General features: G+C 48.2%; 1 protein-coding gene and 1 non-coding gene across 13 annotated transcripts in view; one reads left to right on the top strand and one right to left on the bottom strand.

Annotated features, from left to right (window-relative positions):
• ANKRD11 (ankyrin repeat domain containing 11) overlaps nucleotides 1–26,827 on the bottom strand; it is a 243,941-nt gene that overhangs the window by 172,899 nt on the left and 44,215 nt on the right. For 6 of the 12 annotated variants that reach the window (XM_055364543.2, XM_055364540.2, XM_063700399.1 and 3 more), the window contains exon 2: nucleotides 582–666. Coding sequence is in view for 1 of the 12 variants with exons in the window: in XM_055364540.2 (XP_055220515.2) it covers nucleotides 582–590 (9 nt within the window). In the remaining 11 variants the exon portion in view is untranslated. Of the gene's footprint in view, nucleotides 1–581; nucleotides 667–4,325; nucleotides 4,470–8,908; nucleotides 9,278–21,893; nucleotides 21,991–26,827 lie in introns of those variants that run through there. The other 6 variants (XM_063700397.1, XM_055364539.2, XM_055364538.2 and 3 more) reach the window with 4 other exon arrangements.
• LOC115931196 (U6 spliceosomal RNA) lies at nucleotides 25,089–25,195 on the top strand. The gene has a single exon (XR_004067737.1). It is a non-coding gene; the product is annotated as a U6 spliceosomal RNA (small nuclear RNA).

The raw sequence follows: 26,827 nt of genomic DNA on the forward strand, positions 1-26,827 counted from the left end.
CAGGAACCTAACAAGAGCAGAACAGCTCCCAGGATACAGAATCCTCATCCAAGGGCAACCCGGCAAGACCACCAGGAACCTAACAAGAGCAGAACAGCTCCCAGGATACAGAATCCTCATGCAAGGACAACCCGGCAAGACCACCAGGAACCTAACAAGAGCAGAACAGCTCCCAGGATACAGAATCCTCATGCAAACTGTTAACACAACATGCTCAGAGCACACAACACACAGCATGGGGTGGGGGTCTCAGTCATCACCAGACCATCTGAGGATGAAGAAAATTAAAGGAGGACGAGAGGAAATAAACTTCTTTTATAGGCTATTAACAACCTATTTAATTTTTCAGCAGATTTCTTCTCACTGTGACACCAAGGATCCCACTCATTAATCCAAAAAAGCTTACCTGTTACCACTCTGAATACACTCTAAGTGAAACCCAGAACAAAATTCACAACATTTCGACAAAACTCTATCAAGTCCAAGAAAACCAACCCGGACACTCACGCATTATTTTGATACTTATTTTTACAAATCAATGACAAAAACATAAATTGATAGAGAATGCAGTGAGTATTTACCGATTCCATAGCTGAAAGTCAGTGCTGACGAGGACTGTCTTTTAAATCCAATGGAGGTGTGTCCCAGAGCAGGGCTGTATATATTCTGAAACAAGAGAGTGAGATTAGCTCATGTCAATAATAATTTCAGCCTCAGTTCTTTCATCGCTCTCGTCTCCCTCCATTTGGTCCACACGGTTTATCCCATCGCCCTTCCTCTCCCATGACCCACTGCTCAGCTCCTGGTCACTGTGCCAAGGCCAAAACTTACTTCATTCATCAAATACTTTTACGTCAAAATGCAGCAATTGCAACAACTTAAAGGTAAATCCAAAGTCCGGCACAAAAAAGAGTAGATGACACTAGTACAATCTTGTGAAATCACCATAAAACCAGATTTTAGAGCTCTGGGGCTTTTTATACGTAAGAAACCAGATAACCCAAGTGGGCAATCTCGCCACAGAAACAAAACATTACCAGTAAGCTAAGTTTTTAAAAGGCTTTTTTTTTTTTTTTTTTTTTTTTTTGGAGACAGAGTTTCACTCTTGTCCCCCAGGCTGGAGTGCAGTGGTGTGATCTCAGCTCACTGCAACCTCCACCTCCCCTCCTGGGTTCAAGCGATTCTCCTACCTCAGCCTCCCGAGTAGCTGGGATTACAGGCGCTCGCCACCCACCCCCGGCTGGTCTGGACCTCCTGACCTCAGGTGTTCCACCCACCTCGGCCTTCCAAAGTGTTAGGATTACAGGCGTGAGCCACCACGCCCGGCCTTAAAAGGCTAATTTTAAGTTTAAGAAGCATATTAAGTTTTAAACTACATAAAAGGTGCAAAAAAAGAAGGTGGTTTTCATTTCCACTGAGTATTTTAAGAGGAAAAGATTATACTGCAGTACCATTTTTTTAAAAAGCTGAATAAGGCCATGCATGGTGGCTCGCGCCTGTAATCCCAGCACTTTGGGAGGCCAAGGTGGGCGGATCACTTGAGGTCATGAGTTCAAGACCAGCCTGGCCAACAGGGCAAAACCCCGACTCTACTGAAAATACAAAAAATTAACCAGGTGTGGTGGCTTGTGCCTGTAACCCCAACTACTTGGGAGGCTGGGGCAGGTGAATCACTTGAATCTGGGAGGCAAAGGTTGCAGTGAGCCGAGACTGCACCACTGCACTCCAGCCTGGGTGACAGAGCGAAACTCGTCTTAAAAAAAAAAAAAAAAGGCAGCTGAATAAAACTATATAATTTCCCTGAAGAGCTCTGGGGACTCCAAGAATAAAACAAACCAGTCTAAATGGGGAAAAAAAAAATCTATACCCATGTTACTTCAGTCCCATGCAAACATCAGGCTCTCCTCCAACTCCAAACACTTCCATGTGCAGAACCAGGGAAGGAAGCACAGACAGGATTGAAGGCAGCTCCCAGGACAGGGCTTGCTGGTGCAGGGTTCCCTGGCTCTGCACTTAGCATCCGAGAGAATCGCGTGTTTCCTGAGCAACACTCCTAGCACGTGCGTTTTGCAAAGATGGAGTGAAGTTTTTTCTCCTTACACTCCTGGAAGATGGAGTGAGGTTTTTCCTCCTTACACTCCTGGACAGGATTGTTCAAAGCTGCCATTAACCTCAAGGACCATTAAAAATAAGTGTGTGATGGGTGCGCTGGCTCACGCCTGTAATCCCAGCACTTCAGGAGGCTGAGGCAGGCGGACTGCTTGAGCCCAGAAGTTGGAGACCAGCCTGGGCAACACGGCGAGTCCCCATCTCTACAAAAAAATTCAAAAAATTAGCTGGGCATGGTGGCGTGCGCCTGTAGCCGGAGCTACTCACACCACTGCACAGCAGCCTCAATCCATCAATCAATAAAAATAAATGTGAATACGCAGCTTCTAGTCACCACACAGCCTGGTTTCAGTGAAAAGCAGCAAGTGTGCCACGAAGCTTTCCGTAAAAGAGCTCAGAGAGGGGAAGAGCATCCGCAGCAGGAAGCCAGAGAGGAACCCCAGCATCGACCACCAGAGTCCTGAGAGCACTCAAAGCGTCATGAGTCCAACGATTTGCAAGCTCAGTGCCACTGGCATTTGGGTTCAGCGCGCAACAGGGTTGAGCAGTGTCGGTCTTCTAGATGCCAGTAAGGCCACCCAGCAAATCCTGGCAACCAAAAATGTCTCCAGACGATGTCCGCTAAAGGGCAAAACACGCCTGTGAGAACTGCTGCTTTAATGCAGCTGCTGTTTCCCACGTATGAAGAAACTGGGCCCAAATCAGGTGAAAGTGAAAAACATCAGTTAAAAGTGAAACAAAACTCAGTTTTCTGTTGTCTTAGGGTCCCACAGGGTATGGAAAGCAAGTTGGGAAGAGAAAATTCTGGTCTAAAGGTCTTTTCTTTCTGACTGAGAGACAATCTCAGTAACTGATCCCATTATCTCTGGAAGACAGTACCAATCCAGAGCCTCTAAAATATTTGGAATAAACATTACAGATTTTTTTTAAGAGACAGGGTCTCACTGTGTTGCCCAGGCTGGGAATGGAGTGGTGCAAACACAGCTCACTGCGGCCTCAACCTCCTGGGCCCAAGGGGTCCTCCCACCTCAGCCTCCCAAGTAAAGACATTTTCTAAGGTATGAAAAAAAGCTTCATTTAGAATACATGTTCACATCAAAACCACCACCACGACTATAAACAAGCTATGTTGTCAAACAGAAAAGCACCAGGCTACACTTCTTACTGTCAGCTACTGCCTACAGCAACTCAGGAATCAACAGGTCTGTCGAGGCTGAGTGCAGACAGAGACCATGGAGACATGAAGGGTCAGTGTGTGATGACGGAGTCAGGGATGGGACCATCACCTGTCCATGTCGGGGGGTGGGGGTGAGACACGAAGGGTCAGTGTGTGATGACGGAGTCAGGGATGGGACCATCACCCGTCCATGTCTGGGGGTGGGGGTGAGACACGAAGGGTCAGTGTGTGATGACGGAGTCAGGGATGGGACCATCACCCGTCCATGTCGGGGGGTGGGGCTGAGACACGAAGGGTCAGTGTGTGATGACGGAGTCAGGGATGGGACCATCACTCGTCCGTGTCTGGGGGTGGAGGTGAGACACGAAGGGTCAGTGTGTGATGACAGAGTCAGGGATGGGACCATCACCCGTCCATGTCGGGGGGTGGGGGTGACACATGAAGGGTCAGTGTGTGATGACGGAGTCAGGGAGTCAGGGATGGGACCATCACCTGTCCATGTCGGGGGGTGGGGGTGAGACACGAAGGGTCAGTGTGTGATGACGGAGTCAGGGATGGGACCATCACCCGTCCATGTCTGGGGGTGGGGCTGAGACACGAAGGGTCAGTGTGTGATGACGGAGTCAGGGAGTCAGGGATGGGACCATCACCCGTCCATGTCGGGGGGCGGGGCTGAGACACAAAGGGTCAGTGTGTGATGACAGGACCACTGCCCATCCATGTCTTGTGGCACGGGTGGGGGTAACCAAAACCAGAATCCAGGTAAAACAACGGGGAGCTGCTTCTACCTATGGAAATGGCAACAGGACAAGATGATAACCCAGGTGCTAAGGAGTCGGCTACACGCATTCTGTGTTAGGAAACCCAGGAGGTACTAATGGCGGCTCTCTCTGAATGGTGGAGCAATGTGAGGTTTTAAATGCTCTTACCACTCTGGACTCCTTACTCTCACCAACCCCTTTAAGTGGCTTAGATGCCATGTTAGGGACAGGGAAAGAAAATTATTCAATACAATCAACGGGTAAAAAGTTAAAGTTACCTAAGAAGAAAGAGCTCTAGGCCAAACTTACAATCCCAGAACTTTAAGAGGCCGAGGTGGGAGGATCACTTCCGCACAGAAGCTCAAGGCTGCAGTCAGTTAGGGTGGCACCACTGCACTCCACCTGGGCGAGCGACTGAGACCCTAAGAATATCCAAACCATTAAAAGAATTTATTTACAGAATTTTTCTTTTAAAAAAAGCAATTTTAAAAAAAAGGATCTTGGATGTTATCACCAAAAAGAAGTGGTATTTGAGGGGATGGACACAGTAACCACCCTGGTCTCATCGGTAAACAAGGCATCCATGGACTGAGGCATCCTACCGGACTCCACTAACAGGTGCGACTATGGGTCAGTAATAAACACACTTTTCAGTATGTCAAGTAATAACACGATATTCACGCTGACCCAATCGCACCCTACGTCTTCCAACGCCCTGGGCTCTCCCCTCGCTTTGTTGCATGAAAGCTGCTTTACTCACTGCTCTCGACGAACAGTCACAGCCACGAGCACCATCCGAAACAGAATCACAGCCTCCCTGGGAAGGAAGCTGGGCAGACCTGATGCTTATTTTTGGAAAGGAACGGAAGTTCAAGATTGCTCATGTTTTTATTACAGTCTCCCTTCTCTCCCCTAAGAGAATCACAAGTTTCAAGAGACTCTGACTGACACAACTGTATTAATGTTTAATTCACTCCCACTTTAATCACTTTTTTCTTTTTTTCTTTCTTTATATCAAAGCACATCAATAATCACTTTTTTCAATCAGGAGATCTACAACTGCTTGCTAACCATAGTCTTCAATCCGCTAAGATGAGCAATTCTTTCTATCCACACTGACTAACCCCAACTGACAGCAAAGAAAAACCATGAGGCCTGTGGCTGCCCCACACCGCTGCTCCTTCAGACAACCAAGGGCCACGCTGGTTTCACAGCTGTGAGCTCAGGCCCCTCAGCTCCCTCCCGTGAGCCACCTTCCCAACACCCTCAGAGCCCAGGAGTCCATGTTAGCAAAGACAGGTCCCTACACTGGCCTTGGTCTCAAAACGCTGCTAGCCAGAGCTATGACCTTATGCAAACAATGATTTTCATTCCCGTTAGGCTGGGTGGGAGGGTCCACAGGGGAGCCACTGACGATGGGCATCTGCCCCCGACACTGGCTGACTAACCAGCACCATTAACCCTGGGCTCCGAACGGCAGTCACACCAGCCTGTCTCAGGGCCAGGTCTGTCTTTTCCCTGCTTCCCACAGAACGGCCCGCAGTGCATTCCTTTCACGAGTACAGGAGCATACGGATGGGTTTTAAGAGACTAGTGCAGAGCTGTGGCTTTCCTGATAAATACTTTTTCAGTAACTTCAAATACATGCACAGAGAAGGCATGAGATGTGTGGTTAGAGTTAACCTGAAAGCACAAGGTGGTGCCTGCAGCAGCAGGCACTCAGCACCTGACCCAACTCGACTCAAACATGTGAGCCCACCATTACTAGAGGTCAAAAATGGTCCAATAACCCCCACTCAGTTGTTCATAGCTGTTTTATTCATAAGCACCAGAAACTGGAATCAGCCCAGATGTGCTTCGACGGTGTAAGAAAACGTTTTAAATGGCCCATTTTCCAGGCATGATAAATCTACGCAACGGCAGCCAGCCTGCGGATGTAACAAACCGCACGGCTCGTGCACCTAGAAGGTCACAATAAGCGAACAAAATGTAGAATAGGGGTCAGCCCATAAATGGGAAGAAAGTTTCAGTATTGGGAAATCAAAACTTAAGCGGGTAAGGGGACAGGGTACAACCTTGTAAGGGGACGGGGTACAACGGGATAATGAAACTCAGGAGACCTCCGGGAAGATTGTAACCCCATAGTACTCGACCAGTGAGGAACTGGGGGAGGGACTTGCATTAGAGGAGATAAACTACCTGCTGTGACTGCCCCAGGTGTGACTGCCTACCAGGCACCTGATCTTGCAAGACTGCCAATAAAAATCTTGCTTCCTGGCTGGGCGCAGTGGCTCACGCCTATAATCCCAACACTTTGAGTCAGGCGGATCACCTGAGGTTGGGAGTTCGAGACCAGCCTGGCCAACGTGGAGAAACCCCGTCGGTACTAAAAATACAAAATTAGCCAGGCGTGGTGGAGCACGCCTATAATCCCAGCTACTCGGGAGACTGAAGCAGGAGAATTGCTTGAACCCAGGAGACGGAGGTTGCAGCAAGCCAAGATCACACCTCTGCACTCCAGGCTGGGTGACAAGAGCAAAACTCCGTCTCAAAAAAAAAAAAAAAAAAAGAGAGAAAGAAAAAAGTCTCATTTCTGCTGTTCTGTGTGTCTCCAAGCCCAGTCTTTGGGTGTGGACAGGTGAATGTGTGTTTCTCACCATGGATAAATAAGCTGAGTCCACCCACACCACGGAGACCACTCAGCAACAAAACAGAGCAAACATTACGCTGAGCAAAAAGGCCAATCGAAAAGGTTACATTTCTACGATTCCATTTATATGACACTCTCATGACAAATTTTTCAAATGGAGGACAAATTAGTGGTTCTCAGGGGTTAGGGACCAGGGTGGGGAGATGGGCTGGAAGGGGCAAATGTGGCTAGAAAAGGGCAAAGGGCCGATCCTTGCGATTATGGAACTATTCAGCACCGCAACACGGCAGGGACGGGGGCCCCCAGTGGTGAACACGCACAGAACTCAAATCAATCAATCTCTCTCTCTAACACACGCGTACAAGTAAACTTCAGGCAACCTGAGTAAGACTGGTCAGCGATACCGTGTCCACATCCTGGCTGTGACATTCTATTAAGGCCACAGTTCTCCAATGTGTTACCATTTGAAGAGAGGAGGAGACTGGCCGAAGTTTACAAGGGGCTCTCAAGGATTTCTTACAACAAAACACAAGCTCAAACTATTTAAAAAAAAAAAAGTCCAAAAAAGAAAGAGTCCAATACTGACAATTTCATATGGTTTTATCTAGCATCAACTCACTTTATCCTCACAATAATCCCACAGAGTAGGCATCATTATTATCTCCCCTTTGCACATGAGAAAACTGAGGCCCTAGAAGTGTGAGAAATTTAGTCAAGGTCACATTTTAAATGGTGGGGCCAAGATTTGAAACCAGGCTGGCTGGCTCCAGTGCCCACACTCTTCACCATGATCAGTCTTGAAACTGGAAATGGAAAACATGAACATGAATCTGCTATTATTATGACTTAAAAATCTTACAATGTAACTTTAGAGGACTTAAAGGGAACACTAAAGACCTACCATCCAGCCTCATCTCATTTTAGTTCTCAGTCAAAAAAAGACACAGCCAATTGGATTCCACTCCCACAATGGTGCCAGGAGCCCCACAATCCCAAGGCCAGCTGGTGCAGACAGGTCACCTATCCGCTCTGATCAAGCCATTCTCCTGACCTTGGTCTCCTTCGTTTTTTCAGGTTGGGGGCGGACAAGGTGGGCCGGTTATTTCGATTTTTTCGGGCTGGGGACAGAGAAGGTGCAGTTATTTGTTTCCTGTTTTTGGTGTTTCTTTTTTAAGGGTGGGGTGCTATTCATTTCGTTTTCTCTGATTTAAAGTGAAAGAGAAGGCTCCAGGGAATAAAGGCAACTAAGCAAACTTCAGAACTGAGGTGAGCCTGAGGAGGAACTAGAAGGAAAACCAGGCTTCCTTCTTCAGTGCAAATCTTTCTTTTTACTACAGGAAAAAACGAAACAGGAAACAAAACGAATGTTCCCAAACAATTCTCTTTATACCATTTAGCAGAAGAAGGTGCAAAGTGGATGAATGCAGAACGAGAACAAGAGGGAACGATTTCACACAACCGTTCTTCCCTTTCCATAATGCCTGCCCTGATAGGAATCAAACTCCTTTGCTTAAGAACAAAAGCCAACTATGGAAGGCAGGAGAACCTGCAGTCCTCAGAGAAGGCATCCGACTCCTGCCAAAACCTTCCCTTCCTCACCGGATCCAGGGGAATGGCAAAAACAATTCGTGTTTGAAAGTAAACAGACACACAGCTATAACAAAAAAACAAAGGAAGCTGTAGATCAGAAACTGGGAAATACCTGAAAATTAGAGGAGGACAAAGGCATGAAATCAAACTACAGAAAGTGACGCAAAAGCCAACAGTGAAAACAGCCCCAATAACACACAGGAGAAGGTGGAGGAAGGACAGTGCTGGACTGTGCAATACCTGCCTCCCTCCCGCAGGAGGTCAGGCTCCACAAGACCCCAACCAGCGCCGGCCGAGTTCACAAGCTCCCTGAGCAACAAACACCAACTCCCTGCGTGGCTTCACTAAACAAGCCTTGATAGGGAACAAGAGGCTCTGATGGTCACTTAAACATCACACAGACACACACACACACACACACACAAATCTGAAATCTTGACCAATGAAGACATAAGACCAACCTTTCAGAAAGCCTAAATCAGGCATATAGATGACCAATTTATTTCTAGCTCTTAGTAAACCCACAGAATTCCAAATCAGCATCACAGTCTAATGGCAAAACTCAAAAGGAAACATGAATATATTGTGATCTACTTGTCTCGAGCTCACTGTTGGCCTCACCATTTTATGATCAGCGTCATGGACAGTGGGAAACAGAGAAGACGGAGAACTCCGGGAAGCGGCTGTTTCACTTCAGTGTGAAGCTCCTACTCAACAATCGCTTAGTTATTTGTGACCTCTCACAACACTCATCTGTTCTGTTTCTACAAAATGAATAATCCAACTGGCGGTAGACATCAGGACACCTGTTACCAGCCTGTCTTTTGCCAAGTAGGAACCTCAGAATGAGATACAGCTCCACGAAGAACCATCTCCTGGTAGGCAACAAGGTCTTCAGTCAGTCAGTCAATCAATTCAGCAGAGCTGCATGATACAAGATCAATATACAAAAGCCAGCTGTATCATCATCATACACAAGCAATGAACAATCTGAAAAAGATTAAGGAAACATTTCCATTTAAAACAGCATCAAAAAGAATATTTAGCAACAAATTTAACCAAAGAAGTGTAAAACTTGTACCCTGTAACCACAAAACACTGTTGAAAGAAACCGAAGACCTAAATAAGTGGAGGGAAAAAATCCCATATTCATGGATCAAAAGACACAGTGTCTTTACGACAGCAACACCCCCCAGGGTGACCTGATGATTCAGTGCAGTAACTGTCAGAATTCCAACCGCCTTTTTTCAAAAGTTATCCAAAAATCTACATGGAATTGTAAACCTCTTACATACTACAACTTACAGAACTATACAACTTTTTCTTAAAACTTTTTTGAGTAGAAAAGACATAATTAAAATGTCTAGGGGCCGGGGTGGTGGCTCACGCCTGTAATCACAGCACCTTAGGAGGCCGAGGCGGGAGGATCACTTGAGGTCAGGAGTTTGAGACCAGCCTGGCCAACATGGCGAAACCCCATCTCTACAATAAATACAAAAAAATTAGCTGGGTGTGGTGGCACATGCCTGTAATCCCAGCTACTTGGGAGGCCGAGGCAGGAGAACTGCTTGAACCCAGGAGGCAGAGGTTGCAGTGAGCTGAGATCGTGCCACTACATTCCAGCCTGGGAGACAGAGTATGCCTCAAAAAAAAAAAAAAAAAAAAAAAAGTCTAGTAATCGTATGATGCCAGGTTTTTCTAAAATGATTATTTTTAATTATTAAGGGGGCAAAATGAAACAAGGTCACTGATTTGACAGTTTTTTTAAACTCTTTAGTTTGAAAGGTCTAAAATTCTTCAATAATCTAGTGCCTCTAATCCCAGCACTTTGGGAGGCCAAGGCAGATGGATTACTTGAGGTCAGCAGTTTGAGACCAGCCTGGCCAACATGGTGAAACCCCATCTCTAATAAAAATACAAAAATTAGCCAGACATGGTGGCGCGCGCCTGTAATCCCAGCTACTCGGGAGGCTGAGGTGGGAGAATCATTTGAACCCAGGAGGCAGAGGTTGCAGTGAGCCAAGATAGTGCCACTGCACTACAGCCTGGGCAGCAGAGCAAGACTCCATCTCAAAAAAATAGATTAATTAATTAAAATAAAAATTCTTTGGCCGGGCACGGTGGTCACGCCTATAATCCCAGCACTTTGGGAGGCCAAGGCGGGCAGATCAGAAGGTCAGGAGATCGAGACCATCCTGGCCAACACGGTGAAACCCCGTCTCTACTAAAAATACAAAAAAATTAGCCAGGCGTGGTGGCGGGCGCCTATAGTCCCAGCTGCTGGGGAAGCTGAGGCAGGAAAATGTTGTGAACCCGGTAGGCGGAGCTTGCAGTGAGCCGAAGACTGCGCCCTACACTCCAGCCTGGGTGACAGAGCGAGACTACATCTCAAAATGAAAGAATGAATGATGAATGAATGAATGAATGAATGAATGAATGAATAAAATTCTTCAATAACCAACATAACATTCTTTCCTTTAAAAATACACCACTGTCATAGGCCAGGCATGGTGGCCCATGCCTGTAATCCCAGCACTTTGGGAGGCCAAGGTGGATGGATCACGAAGTCAGGAATTCGAGACCAGCCTGGCCAACATAGTGAAACCCCGTCTCCACTAAAAATACAAAAATTAGCCAGGCATGGTGGCGGGCGCCTGTAGTCCCAGCTACTCGGGAGGCTAAGGCAGGAGAATCACTTGAACCCAGGAGGCGGAGCTTGCAGTAAGCCAAGATCGTGCCAATGCATTATAGCCTGGGCAACAGAGCAAGACTCCATCTCAAAAAATAAAAATAAAAAAATAAGAATACACCACTGTCCCTGAATGTGCACTGTTCTTTTAATTTAGAATGTGAGCCCACAATGATTTGTACAGCCCAACATCTAAGATGCAATGAACAGAATGTAAATGGGGGTTGGGGGGAGGGAAGGGACTACACAGCTTCTGAGAGAACAGCAACGTCCCTGCAGCGTGGGATTCTCAACTCTCACGCTCAGACGTTCTAGTACACAGCAGGGATTCTCAACTCTCACGCTCAGACATTCTAGTACACGGCAGGGACTCTCAACTCTCACGCTCAGACGTTCTAGTACACGGCAGGTACTCTCAACTCTCGCGCTCAGACGTTCTAGTACACGGCAGGGATTCTCAACTCTCACGCTCAGACGTTCTAGTACACGGCAGGGATTCTCAACTCTCGCGCTCAGACGTTCTAGTACACGGCAGCTACTCTCAACTCTCGCGCTCAGACGTTCTAGTACACGGCAGCTACTCTCAACTCTCGCGCTCAGACGTTCTAGTACACGGCAGGGACTCTCAACTCTCGCGCTCAGACGTTCTAGTACACGGCAGGGACTCTCAACTCTCGCGCTCAGACGTCCTATTAGTACACGGCAGGGACTCTCAACTCTCGCGCTCAGACGTTCTAGTACACGGCAGGGACTCTCAACTCTCACGCTCAGACGTTCTAGTACACGGCAGGGATTCTCAACTCTCACGCTCAGACGTTCTAGTACACGGCAGGGACTCTCAACTCTCACGCTCAGACGTTCTAGTACACGGCAGGGATTCTCAACTCTCACGCTCAGACGTTCTAGTACACGGCAGGGACTCTCAACTCTCGCGCTCAGACGTTCTAGTACACGGCAGGGACTCTCAACTCTCGCGCTCAGACGTTCTAGTACACGGCAGGGACTCTCAACTCTCGCGCTCAGACGTTCTAGTACACGGCAGGGACTCTCAACTCTCGCGCTCAGACGTTCTAGTACACGGCAGGGACTCTCAACTCTCGCGCTCAGACGTCCTACTAGTACACGGCAGGGACTCTCAACTCTCGCGCTCAGACGTTCTAGTACACGGCAGGGACTCTCAACTCTCGCGCTCAGACGTCCTACTAGTACACGGCAGGGACTCTCAACTCTCGCACTCAGACGTTCTAGTACACGGCAGGGATTCTCAACTCTCACGCTCAGACGTTCTAGTACACGGCAGGGATTCTCAACTCTCACGCTCAGACGTTCTAGTACACGGCAGGGATTCTCAACTCTCACGCTCAGACGTTCTAGTACACAGCAGGTGCGCTGTCCTTTAACAAGGACAAAGGTCAACAAACGCCCCTTGGATGAATGGCTGATTGGCAAGCATTCCACACTGCAGGCTCTGTCCCCGCCCAGCAGACTTGTCCCCTATCTTGAAACACTACTTTTCCATTTCATTAACGCAACCTGATGGCCGGCCACTGTAACAAAAGAAACATCACCAAAATGAATTGTTTCTTCCTTAAGACAAAAGGGAGTTTGCTCCTCACATACGACCTTATGCAGTTTCTGTCTGAGAATCATCATGTTCGTCAGCCCTGCCTGTGCTCTCCTCTTCCCACTGTGCTTCCTCCTGCATCACAAAGGAAACCCCTGCGAGCCTGGGAAGTGGGTGCGCAGGCGGAGAAACACAAACGGCCACTCTGAGCTCAACCTATCCATCCTGGCCTCTTCCTAAGACCAAGGCGCTGCTGACTCAACCCTGCTTCCGGACGCCTAGGGTTTACATCTGCTCCTTCCTCCTGTTTGCATTCAGTGAAATCCTCTCCTCTCCCAGGAGTTTCCACATAAAACCTGCCTCTTTGTTTATTAAGAATTGTTTACAGAACTCTCAAGCAGCAAAGGCAAAGTACAGAAGATAAATAAGAGCAAGCTGGCCGATGCGTGCGACTGGATGGACAACATCTTTACCCACGTGTCTGTCATCAGCTCTGCGTTGTTCAGCGACAAATCCCGTGTCTGAAAGAGTCCTGGCAGGCTGCATGGGCTGGAGAGAGAGCGAGCTGGTGAGTGGCTGCCCCTCCCATCACCACCACTGGCCACGCCATGATGATCACACACCCAGGCACGCCCACTCTGTGCTCTCCACACATCGCCTCATTCAACCCCCACGACAGCCCTTAACAGATGCCACCTCTGTGTTTCTTGTGAGAAACATGGAACATAACTGGCACTCATCTAGCATGGTCTCGCAGTAGCACTGAATCTACAAACCACTCTCTTCCCAGGCTTCCACCCCACCATTCCCGGTTTCTCTTGTGAACTTTGTTTCCATTTTGTTTCACTTGCTACATCTCCTTCCTCCACCTCCTCCCTCAATGTTGTCTTCACCCACTGCCAGGGCACTCTCACCTGCCTCTGGCTTTAACGACGTGCTGCTGAATCCCAGCTCTGCCAATCAGAGCTGAACCCACTGAACCCACTGCAACAATGTCCAACTAGAGACACTGTCAATCAGAGACAATGTTCCCACTGAGCTCGGCTCTCCTCACACAGGCTGTGCACACACAGAGCCCTCACCCCACTCCTTGCTGTATCCCCTGCCCTGCTGCAGGGCACCACTGTCTAACCCTCCAGGGCAGAAACCAGCTGCCTCCTCCTCCCTATCAAAAGCCCACTTATAAATCCTGTCCATTTCCAGCTCCTCCCCATCACTGTCACTCCTCCCTACTGCCACCGCTCTGACTTCTAGTTCAAGAGTGTCTCAGTATTTCTTGACCTACATCATCATAACAACTTAATTATCTCCACCTCCAGCCACACACACCATCAACTTATTCCCCACAGTGCTAAGGGGAGAATTTGCCACATCTGATTCACTTCTTATTTACACCTCAGTCTGGTGTGCAGAAGTCACTGGGCTAACAAGGAATATATCATGTTGTACATCGTGATGCAGTACACACACACACACACACACACACACACACCTGGAAAATAAAAGCTTCACAGGACGAAAGCTCCCACTCCTACATGGGACACACTCCAGTGTTTTCCCAGGCTGGTAGCCGCTGTTTGTGACCTCAGGACCCATCGCCGTGGCAGCCGCCTCCCAGAGCCCGTGGCATGCACTATGTTGAGGGCTGCTGTCTCGCTGCCTCCCCAGCCTCTGAGCAACCGCAAACACCTTCCCGTTTAGGAGGGTCCCTCTCCATCTTCCTAGAATGCCCTTTTCTACTGTGTCCACCTGGCAAACTCCTATTCATTCTTCAAAGTCAAGCTCAGGTCTTGACTTTCTTCCTTATACTTCTCAATATTCTTCAAATTCTCTACAGAGACATGTATTGCTTTTATATTTTTATACTATGTCACCACCATACCCGAGACCTTACCAGTCACACACTCACCCCCATTCATATTCTATCACAGTATGATCTTGAGCCCAGGAGTTCAAGACCAGCCTGGGCAACATAATGGGACCCCATCCCTACAAAAAATTAAAAAATTTGGCATGGTGGTACACGCCTGTGGTCCCAGCTACTCAGGAGAATCACTTGAGTCTCCACTCAGGAGAATCACTTGAGCCTGTGAGGTCAAGGCTGCAGGGGGCTTTATCACGGCCCCACACTCCAGCCATGGGTGACAGAGACCCTATCTCTCTCTCTCTCTCACACACACACACACACACAATATATGGACACAGGCCACATTATATACAAGCATTGCCATAATAAAAACAGCTCTGCCTTGGCCTCTGAGCATTTTACCCTTTTGATCCATTCAGCTTCCTTGGAACAGATGGATATTCACCATAAGATGTAGTTTATGGACAAGAGTAATTTGGAAATGAAAAAGGAAGACAGTAAGGAGGCCTCCCCTTCAAGAGGGTTTCATGACAAGGCCCAGTTGAGTGGCCATGACTGGCCGGATCCTTTGGCCCTAACATACGGATCCCTCCAGACTCTTTCAGTCTGGTAACCTACAAGTTAATTAGTCCATTTCTAGGAAGAAAGTGTCCGTTGTCTCCTCTGCAGACTTTCTACTTCCTGACAGCACAGGAACCTAACAGCACGCCAAGTTCAGACTCCTTTTTCTTTGCACCTCACTACCACCGACAGGCTTTCAAACATACTATTCAGAACAGAGACACGGCGTTGGCCACCAGTCCCAGCTCCAGCAACACTAAAAGGCCTCCCTAAAGGAGCAGCAAGAGCGCAACAGAGAAGAAACAGGGTTGGACGCGGGGGCTGGGCACACCACCTTCACCAGAGTAAGAGAGAAGGAACGGGCTTGGACGCAGGGGCTCAACACACCACCTTCACGAGAGTAAGAGAGAAGGAACGGGCTTGGACGCAGCAGGGCTGGGCACGCCACATTCACGAGAATAACAGAGAAGGAACGGGCTTGGACGCAGCAGGGCTGGGCACGCCACCTTCACCAGAGTAAGAGAGAAGGAACGGGCTTGGACGCGGGGGCTGGGCACGCCACCTTCACCAGAGTAAGAGAGAAGGAACAGGGTTGGACGCAGCAGGGCTGGGCACGCCACCTTCACGAGAGTAAAAGAGAAGCAACAGGCTTGGACGTGGGGACTGGGCACGCCACCTTCTCCAGCCCCAGAGCCCCACTGTGGAGAGAAGAGGAGCTGCTCTCTGCCTCAGAATCCAAGAACTCCTGAGAAAACAGCTACATCAACATCAGGTATTAATAACATTTGATTGTTTAACCACACTATAAGAGGGAAGGGGACATGGACACTGGCCTCTAAATACAGAAGTTTCCAGCTCCCAGCTGGTTGCTCTGAGAAGATGCCCCTAGTGTGTCACCTACAGAGAAGGGAGGATGCCCACCTACCCTGCCTGGCCTGCACCACCCACTAGAAATAAACAACAGGCCCCAAATGCAAACAGGACCAAGAGAAGGGCCATACTGCAGCAGCACCCCAGTGCCTCCAAGACGCCACTCGCCCATGGTGCGCCCTACACACACTCACCTCCTCAAGACACTATGGATTCTGTGTGTCTGGGGGTGAAGACTGCAATTTTTTTAATGTTTTCCAAGTAAATCTAATTTAAAAAAAATCACTGATCTAGCCCTTCCTCACCCAAACTCTCAGTCTACAGTTGTCGAAATAATGACCATAAAGCAATTCTTCTCTAACTTGAGAATTCTCATACTCTTCTTCTCCACGCAGGTCGGAAAGACCTAGTCTGAGAAAGAAAGCCATAAAAATGAGAGAATCCAGCAAAGTCGCTGCAGCCAGGAGGAGCAGCACCGTGCAGTCCTGTGCCTCACTCCTGCCCAGGCCACCTGAGCCCCACCTGTCACGGTGAGGCTGCAGAAGCATGCAGCTGGTCAGCAGCTAATCAGCAGAAGGAAAGCTGGCCTGACAATCCATGCCTATAAATTCCACAACAGATGTCTCCTGAGGTCCAAAATCTGCTCTTATTAAAGAGTGGCGTGTGGGATGGGCACAGACTCACACAGCCACACCACACACACAAGGTCTCAGGACTCTAGCCAAGGTCTTCTAGTTTGTAGTGGCCTCATGTTTGATGAGCATCTAATAACAAAGACAGGAAAGCACTGGATGGAGACGCGGCGAGCACACTGGGTGTCTGGGGCAGCCTCGCCCCGAGGAAGTTATGCTCTAACTGGTGAGACTGCACCAAGGCACAAGAAAACCCACGACAAACTGAAGTGTCCATGCGGATGGCTAGGTGAAGCAGGGCACAGGCCCAGGTGTGAACACTCACCTGCCAGGAGCCCAAGACCAACCGATACACCCACAGCCACCAGCTCTTCATGAGAGGTGAAGCCAGCTGGGCTTCTGGGTCGGGTGGGGACTTGGAAAACTCTTCTATCTAGCTAAAGGTCTGTAAATGCACCAATCAGCACTCTGTACAAATGCACCAATCAGAGCTGTCTAGCTAAAGGTTTGTAAACTCACCAATCAGCACTCTGTAAAAACGCACCAATCAGCACTCTGTGTCTAGCTAAAGGTTTATAAACTAACCAATCAGCATTCTGAAAAAATGGACCAATCAGCACTCTGTAAAATGGACCAATCAGCGCTCTGTAAATGGACCAATCAGCAGTATGTGGGCAGGGCCGAATACGGGAATAAAAGCTGGCCACATGAGCCAGCAGCTGCAACCCACTGGGGTCCCCTTCCATGCTGTGGAAGCTTTGTTCTTTCACTCTTCACAATAAATCTTGCTGCTGCTCACTCTTTGGGTCTGTACTACCTTTATGAGCTGTAACCCTCAGCACGAAGGTCTGCAGCTTCACTCCTGAAGTCAGCGAGACCACGAACCCACCAGAAGGACAACACTCCAGACACATCTGAAAATCTGAAGGAACAAACTCCGGACACACCATCTTTAAGAACTGTGACACTCACCGCGAGGGTCCACAGCTTCATTCTTGAAGTCAGCGAGACCAAGAACCCACCAGAAGGAACCAATTCCAGACACATTCACACACAGACGTGCTTTCGTTCTGTCCTGCTGGGAGCCCAAGACCAACCGACTGTCCACTCAAGGAACAGACCAACCGACGCACCCACAGCCACCAGCTCTTCACACACACAGACACGCACACACAGACACACACACACACACACACACACACACACACACGCTTTCGGTCTGTCCACTCAAGGAACAGGAAGCCTTTTTCACTTCAACTTCTGCATTCAGTTCAATGTGCTGGTGCCGCCCATCACGTCTAAATCACCACAAGTTTCAAGGACAGCCAGTTGTGTCCTGGAGCTGTGCTGAGCACGCCCACCAGCCCAGCAGGTGCTGCTGAGAGCAGAGCGTTTTGCAGGGTCACACATTCTTCCAACAATATGACTGCAGACCCCCCAGCAAAAGGAAAGATTCCCCATTTGGGAAAGTAGACTAAAATTTTCTTCTATTAAAACATGATAATTCAGCCGGGCACAGTGGCTCATGCCTGTAATCCCAGCACTTTAGGAGACGGAGGCGGGTGGATCACCTGAGGTCAGGAGTTCGAGACCAGCCTGGCCAACTCGGTGAAACCTATCTGTACTAACAATACAAAAATGAGCTGGGCGTGATGGCTCAGAACCTGTAGTCCCAGCTACATGGGAGGCTGAGGCACGAGAATTGCTTAAACCCAGGAGGTGGAGGTTACAGTGAGCCAAGATCGTGCCACTGCACTCCAGCCTGGGCAACAGAGTGAGACTCGGTCTCAAAAAAAAAAAAAAAAAGGATAATCCAAGTTTCTCCTGACAGATGACATTCATCAACAAGAGATTCAAGCAGAAAAGACCACTGTCTCTAACAGCAAGTATTATACAAGACCCTCAAGCGACGTCTGCCTTGGGTGTCGGGACATAGCAAACAGGACGGCTGTTCTGCAGGAGCAGGACTGAAGCAGGCGGAAATGAAGACGCAGGGGCATCGGCCATCAGAGCTCTTCTTCCTGGAATAACTATTCCTCTAAGCTGCTCCTTCAGATACAAAATAAAAAGTAACTCTCAACACTGACAAGTCAACGGAGGACACTTGAAAAACCAAAAAACTTTTACTATATTTTTGTTTTAATAAAGTTATTCTAATCCCCTGAGGTAACTGTGAGGGAATTAATAACTAGAGAACTGTTAGAGACCCCTGAAGGTTGGACAATGGTATTGCCGAAGCTTTGTGTTTTGCTCTTCAATAAACTTATCTACTTTCTTAAGCTAATTGAATAAAATTTAATATACATTTATCAACCACATCTTTTAAAAAGAGAGAAAAGTAGGAAACTCAAAGTAGTTTCCTTTAAACAAAAGATGGTCACAGTTGATGAATTTAGAACATTTGTCCCCAATATCCTAAAAAGTGACATACGAGGAAGGAGACGTCACAGAAGAAAACGACAACACACACCCAAACAGCATCAGCCTGTGTGCGACCATTTTCACAACAGGGAAGGGAACGAAGTGAACAGATCCATCACTGAAAGCGCAGCACACACCTTCTAACCTAGAAATGGAGAAGGAACGTTCACTTATGAAGAGGGCCAACAACAGTGGACTCTCATTCCATGAACCAAGCATGATGCTAATATGCTAATATGACAGAGAATTTTTTAAAAAGCCACCAAAAAAATACCAAAAAGTGAAAGACTGTATTGTTTGCCCCAACATCTGTTTTCTTCACTCTAATGTTCCCAAACCAGTGCGGCAAACGGCTGGCTCCTCCCACCTCCCACTGAGTCCTCCACGCCCCTATTTCCTCTCTCCTCATTCACCTCTTCTTCTTTCTGCTCTTCTGTGCCTCCCACTCTCTCACTGAGCAGCCCCTCACTTCCCAGCATGCCACCATCTCCCCTGAGCAAACAGTCCTCCAGAGCTCTCTCCAACCTGACATCTCTCCCGAGAGCCCACTCACCAGATGTCCAGGGGGTTTATGAAAGCCATGGATTCAAGGCTAGAGACGCTGTCCCTCAGACCAGCTCTCTCCGGCTCTTCCTGTCTGGTAGGGAGGCTGTGGTGCCCTGGCCACTCTCATTTCTCTCTGGCCTCTGCACCTCCCATGCATCCGCTCCTCCGCCATGCCTCTCCACTGCTCCTAATGCCACTCCCAGCTCCAGCAACCCACCCTCCAGGGCACCTCGACGCTGTGCCCAGTTCAATCTCCTATGGGTCAGTGCAGGGCAATGCATGATGCAAACTAGGCCCAGGGGCTGTGGAGTCGGGCAGCCATGGTTAAAATCATTCTTAGTTTCCTCATCTGTAGAAAGAAAAATTCCTGGATACAAAATATAAGATGAATATACACAAGTCCATTGTATTTCTAGACACCAACACCAGGCAGAGTCCACCATGAAGGCAGGTGGCAGTGTCCCAAAGAGAGCCCGCTGGCCAGGAGGGCACCACAAGCTTGGACACAGCAGGGGGCACTGGAGATGGGTCCACGAACCGCGTGCGCAGCCCAGGAGGCTGGAACAACAGCCCAGGAGGCTGGCACAACTGGAGTCTGCATGAAGACTAGGAACAGCTGGCTTCTTATCTCACACCATACACAAACATCAATTTAGGATACATTAAAGGTGTAAATGCAAAGGGCAAAAGTACAAAATGTGCAGAAGGCGTAGGAAGCTATCTTTATGGCCTTGGGATAGGGAACATTTTTTTTTTTCAAGACAGAGTCTCACTCTGTTGCCCAGGCTGGAGTGCAGTGGTGCGATCTCGGCTCACTGCAGCCTCCGCCTCCTGGGTTCAAGCAATTCTCCTGTCTCACCCTCCCAAGTAGCTGGGACTACTGGCGTGTGCTACCACATCCAGCTAATTTGTGTGTGTGTGTATTTTTAGTAGATACAGGGTTTCACTATGTTGGCCAGGCTGGTCTTGAACTTATGACTTCAGGTGATCCACCCACCTGGGCCTCCCAAAGTGCTGGGATTACAGGTATGAGCCACCGTGCCCATCCAAGAAAATTTTCTAAAAAAAGACATACTGGGTCATGATGGACAGTTTGGAAGGCATTGCCCCCAAGAACCAAGCACAGTCCCTTTGAAGCTAAAGTATTCAAATCTCAAGTCATCAAATGTTACTGCATTTAGGAGGCCGAGGTGGGAGGACTGCTTGATCCCAGGAGTTCAAGGCCAACCTGAGCAACATGTGAGACCACATCTCTATAAAAAATTTTAAAATAAACTAGCCAGGTGTGGGGGTGCATGCCTGTGATCCCAGCTGCTGGAGAGGCTGAGATGGGAGACTGCTTGAGCCAATGAGTTCGTGATCACACCACTGCACTCCAGCCTGAACGACAGAGCAAGACCCTGTCTCAAACAAAAACAGAAACAAAAACAAAAATTTTAACCTTTCTCTTAAGAAAAACAAAACCAAAAAAAAAAAAACTGTATTCTTCCATTCATATAGAAGATAACCATCACAATGGGAAACTCCCTCTGTGTAGCATGTTGTTCAAATCCACATGCATGCACAGTCCCAGAGTCTTCTTTCCTACCCGCAGCACTGAAGGTTCAAGGAAGTCCCACTGTTTTCAGTAAACAGAAAACTTTTTTGGAAAATGCTGTTTTCCAGTATAGACAACTGAATCCTAAGCACAAATATATAGGACCTCTGAATATGTAAAAATTTAAAAGCAGACAACACTAAATTAATGATTTTACTTTTAAGGAGACAAAATGTTCCTTGACTTGCAATGGGGTTACCTCCCAATAAACCCAGTGTAAAGTCAAAAATCCTAAGTCGAACCATCGTTAAGTCAGCGACTATCTGTATACACTTTCAGTGCTAAAAACTACACCAAAGAAAAAACAAGTGTCAAAGTTCTCCATGTAAAACAGTGATCCAGGGATATGGGTGAGAAAACCCATCTAAAATGCAATGTGATATTTAGGATGAAGCTGAAACACACCACAGCGCCTCAGCAATTGAGGATGTGAATACAACCACACAATCAGCAAAGAAAAGCTTGTTCTATTCTTCATCTACACCACTCACACACAACACCAAAGGTGTTCTCAACACAACTCCGTCCCCCTCAGAACTCTGTGGAACGTTTTCATTCCCAATGATCACCAACAGAGCCAGCTGTAAGCTCAACTCTAACACTACCCACAGTGCAGCTGACCTAGACTGATGGGCGGCCTCCGGAGAAGTCAAGGACTCCAGCTCTACTGCACACACCCACAGCAGGAGAGGCCTGCGTCTCTCACAGGTGTGGGGTCTGAGCCGCAGCCCACTACCTTAACTCCATAATCTGTGACTCGGCTCTTACGAGGAATCTGACAAAGAATCAGAGACTCAGAGGAAATCACAGCCTTTTAGGACTGAGGTCTAAAACACAGAACCTCTAGCCCGGTGCTCACCCGCAACCATCTCCCTGCCTCTTCCTACTTCTCCAGTCCTCAAGGGGACAATGGCAGGGTTCACATCAGGAGGCTTCCTCCGGAAGAATTCAGTGTGCTGTAATTAAAAATGAACATTTTATCAATATGTTCACATAAAATGTACATGTTCCCCTGGGGGGAGGGATAAATAACAGTGGAACTAGGAAAAGCAGACCACCAGAAAATGTCTTGGTCCAGCGTGGTGGCTCAGGCCTGTAATCCCAGAACTCTGGAAGGCTGAGGCGGGAGGATCACTTGAGGCCAGAAGTTCAGACCAGCCTGAGCAACACACTGAAACCTCAACTTTGTAACAATAAAAACAGAATAAAAACTTAGCTGGGCATGGAAGTGTGCACTTGTAGTCCCAGGTACTCAGGAGGCTGAGGTGGGAGAATTGCTTGAGACCAGGAGGTCATCACTGCAGTGAGCTGTGAGTACCAATGCACACCAACCTGGATGACACGACAAAACTCTGTCTCAAAAGGAGGGGGAGGAGGAGGTAAGAGGGAAAGGAAGAAAGCAGAAGAAAATATCAAGCACAAACTAAGGGCCCCAAAAAATCCAACTCACAGCAACGTGGGCAGAGCCCTGGAGAAGCCAGAGGACATCCAGGCACCACCCAGCAAGGGGCTACAGAAAGGGGGCCACCTGCCTCCAAGCCTGCCGGGACTGAAAATAAATCCATGTGGCATCAACAGGCACATCTGTGGCTGTGTGGCAATGCGTGTGAGTGTGCATGAATCCTGGTGTGGCTGGTGTGTGTCACAGTCAAAACGGAAAGAGAGAGCGCATCGTGGTTTATAAAAAAAAAGTTTCCTTGCGGCCAGACACAGTGGCTCACGCCTGTAATCCCAGCACTTTGGGAGGCCGAGGCGGGCAGATCATGAGGTCAGGAGATCGAGACCATCCTGGCTAACACCATGAAACCCTGTCTCTACTAAAAATACAAAAATTAGCCGGGCGTGGTGGTGGGCGCCTGTAGTCCCAGCTACTCAGGAGGCTGAGGCAGGAAAATGGCGTGAACCTGAGAGGCAGAGATCGCAGTGAGCCAGGATTGAGCCACTGCATTCCAGCCTGGGCCACCAAGTGAGACTCCGTCTCAAAAAAAAAAAAAAAAATTTCCTCGCTATGCATGTGCTAAAACCCTCTAGAGTAAAGTCCTAAAATATTTAAATGAATTTTCATTCTGAAGAGACTACAGAACTTCTCAACACAGGCTCTCTTACACAGACTCTATTACACAGACTTTTTTAAGATCTTGCACATCCAATGTCAGAATATATTCCAACACCCAGCAACAAAAGCAGTCAGGAAAAAAACTTCAGAAAAAGAATTATTAAAAAATACGCAAACCTGGCCGGGCGCGGTGGCTCATGCCTGTAATCCCAGCACTTTGGGAGGCCAAGGTGGGCGGATCACGAGGTCAGCAGATGGAGACCATACTGGCTAACATGGTAAAACCCCACCTCTACTAAAAATACAAAAAATTAGCTGGGTGTGGTGGTGGGCACCTGTAGTCCCAGCTACTCAGGAGGCTGAGGCAGGAGAATGGCATGAACCCAGGAGGCGGACTATGCAGTGAGCGGAGATCGCGCCATTGCACTCTAGCCTGGGCAACAGAGCGAGACTCCTCCTACAAAAAAAAAAAAATACACAAACCTGACTCTTAAAAAATTAAACATACCCTGCATAACTGAACAGTGTCCACAAGCAGGAATCTCTCTGGATGGCAAGGTGGCAGCCGACTATGGCACTCACCAAAAAGGCACCTTCCCCCATCATCCATGCAAAGACCTTTCCCAAAGCCACCAGACCTCCGTTCAAACAACTCAAATCCGGTCTAGAAATTAAAAATCCTTGTACTGAAAGCAAAATCAGGGTTAGCTGTGACTAAGATCCAAGAAATAAACTTTTTAAAAAGTAATAAACATGAATTCATCAGTATGAAAAAGGTCTGTGCACAGTGAGCAGTTGGCACACCGATGCAGTGCACTGAGGGCCAAGGCGAAGGCCGCAGGGGGAGGAGGCTCAGCAGAGGGAGGACACCCCAGCTGACAACGCACGCCCACTGGTGCCAGTGCTTTGGAGAACATGCCAGGTCATGTCTACGCTTTCCTCACTAAGGATTTAATTTCAGTATTCTACAATCTAACTCTACACTCTCAAAACATAATTAGAAACAATGTTTTGAATGTGATGGAGGGATGCAGTAGAGCTTCTCTAGAAAATGCTTTTGAATCTGTCTCAGAAAACCACCTGTTTTGTAGAGACCAAGACTCTTCCTCCATTTTGGCTCAAGCTGGATCCTGAGTAAAGATCCAGCAAACGCCCCTTTATGCACAGCTTCCCCCACACGCTGTTTGTCTCTGTTTCTCTCTCTCTCAATACCCCTGGATTTTAGGTCAAAACAAACCTATGTTTCCACCAGCTGGACAGTATCATTCAGGAATGGTTTTACGCATCAAAGACTCATTTCCAGATGAAGGTGAAGCTCCAGGGAGGAGGCCTGTGTCCCACAAACGCCAGGTGCTGACACGGTTAGTCCTTTCCTCCCCACCACCCACCAGGAATGTTGCTGGAACCCAGACACGCACAGCAAGGTTCTGCTGTTTACCCTGCTCCCCGGTGGCAGGAAGGTGTGTGCCCTATTCTCACTCCAACCCCATCACGGCCTGGTGAGCCTCCGGCGCTCCTGCCCCTTACAGCACAAGCCAGCCACCACTTCCCATGGGCCCTGACACTGTCACTCAACACCTCACCACAGCACCCAGGCTCTGCCTCTTTCATTAGACATAAGCAAGGATTTTTCCTCTAGCCAGGAAGTTTTTCAAATGTGAAGTATTCCATTTTTTTCTTCTTATTTTTTTGAAACACAATCTCGCTCTGTCATCCAGACTGGAGTGCAATGGTGCAATCTTGGCTCACTGCGACCTCTGCCTCCCAGGCCCAAGCAATTCTCCTGCCTCAGCCCCCGCGTAGCTCGGATTACAGGCATGCATCACCACGCCCAGCTAATTTTTATATTTTCAGTAGAGACGGTTTCACCCTGACCTCAAGTGATCTGCCCGCCCTGGCCGCCAAAGTGCTGGGATTACAGGTGTGAGCCACCGCACCCGGCCTCAAATGTGAAGTATTTCAAATCGAACTTGTTCACAGTCAAGGCAAGCATGGCATGCTCGCTTTGGCCAGCACATGTACTAAAAATTCGAATAACACAGAGACGATTAGCATAGCCCCTGTGCAATGATGACAGGCAAATTTGTGAAGCATTCCATACTTTAAAAAAAACACACACAAATTGGGACCTGCACTGCAAGGCATCAGATGCCTTCCAGTCAGTAAGAGACAAGAGATACACAGGGTGCTCCCATTCCCACAGCAAGCACCACCCTGCACCACTAGTGGTAGCACCACCCACATGGAAGGGTGCCAGACACATACCTACTAGCTGTCTGCCACGCATGGAAAACTCTTTAGGCAATACCCTCCGCACCCAGAAGGCTACCAGACCTGTTAAGCCTTTTCAACCAGTTTTTGCAAGCAAGTGAAATGCAATTCTTAAGAGCGGGAACACCCCTTTATTACATGTAAAGATACACAAGCTGGATGAATTGAATAGGGGTGACCAAGATGCATTAAGAAACAGATCTGCACAGGAAGGTGGAACAAGGCCCGTGAGTGCAGAGCAAGCCTGCTGGGAGGGCAGGGGCTTGTCTTGGAGGACAGTGCCAACAAAGCCTGTGCCAACTACAGCTGCCGTGCCGGGCCGGCGTCAACACCGAAGGAGAGGTGTGCAGAGACAAAGCGGCCTGTGGGGCTGAACAGGGAGGCAGAAACTCCGCAGGCCAAGAATACAGTTTCCATAGTACCCTGTAACTCACCAAGGCTGGGACAAAGGTTAATGAAAAGTTCAAATCTGAAATAAGTAACAACTCACTTCGGTATTTTACAAAAAAGGTAGTTAAGTATTTTTTGTGTGTTCCTGCATAAAATACTAGTAAGACTCAAAACAGGTAGATACTGATAAGCAAGTTTTAAAATCACAAGCAGAAGAAACAACACTCTGTATGCCCTTCCAGGTGGAAATGCAGTGAGCAGAAAACTGTCTCCGTGAGATAAATGCTCCTGCCCAAAGCCCAGTCTAGCAATGCTTCCTCTCTGAACCACAACTCTGAACAGGCTGCCACTCACTGCAACTCCTTGCACATGACAGACTTGCTGGGAAGAGCAGGTGAGTATTAAACATTTTCTTTGGGGTCCAGAAAGCACCAACGGCCTACTTTTGCAACGGGGCGGGCGGGGAGTGGAGTGGGGGGGGGGGCAGGTTGTGTAGGGTTTGCCATCAGCGTTACCCTGGAGCTAGTCCAGCCCTGGACTTCGACTTCACCTGAAATCCAATCATCAAACTTGGCCCACTGTTTCTTCTCCAAAAGCAAGTAAAAGAAAAGCTATCATGAGCCCCTTCAGGGTCTAGCAGCATACAAGACTGCTTTTAGAAATTCTACTCCAGGTGTAGTGGCTCATGCTTGTAATCCCAGCACTTTGGAAAACAGGAAGGAGGATGGCATGAGCCCATGAGTTCAAGACCAGGCTGGATAACACAGCCAGATCCCGTCTCTGTAATAAATAAATAAATAAAATGTAAAAAAAAAGAGAAATTCTACCAAATAAAGATCAACTATGATGTAACAACCAAGTAACCCTACAGTGTGAGAAATGCATGAGGGGCTTAAGCTCAGGGAACCACCCTAAAGAGAGAAGCAGAGACCTCAGAGGACATCACCACAGGAGCAGGCAGCTCCCACCCAGACAGTGGCACACTGCCACCCTTGCAAACCTACCACACAGACCCATTCAGCACCTACCCTGCACCACCCACCTGGAGGCTCAGCATCCAGGTGTGCTGGCCCCTT

The sequence above is a fragment of the Gorilla gorilla genome, chromosome 18 (assembly GCF_029281585.2).
Source record: "Gorilla gorilla gorilla isolate KB3781 chromosome 18, NHGRI_mGorGor1-v2.1_pri, whole genome shotgun sequence".
Lineage (NCBI taxonomy): Eukaryota > Metazoa > Chordata > Mammalia > Primates > Hominidae > Gorilla > Gorilla gorilla.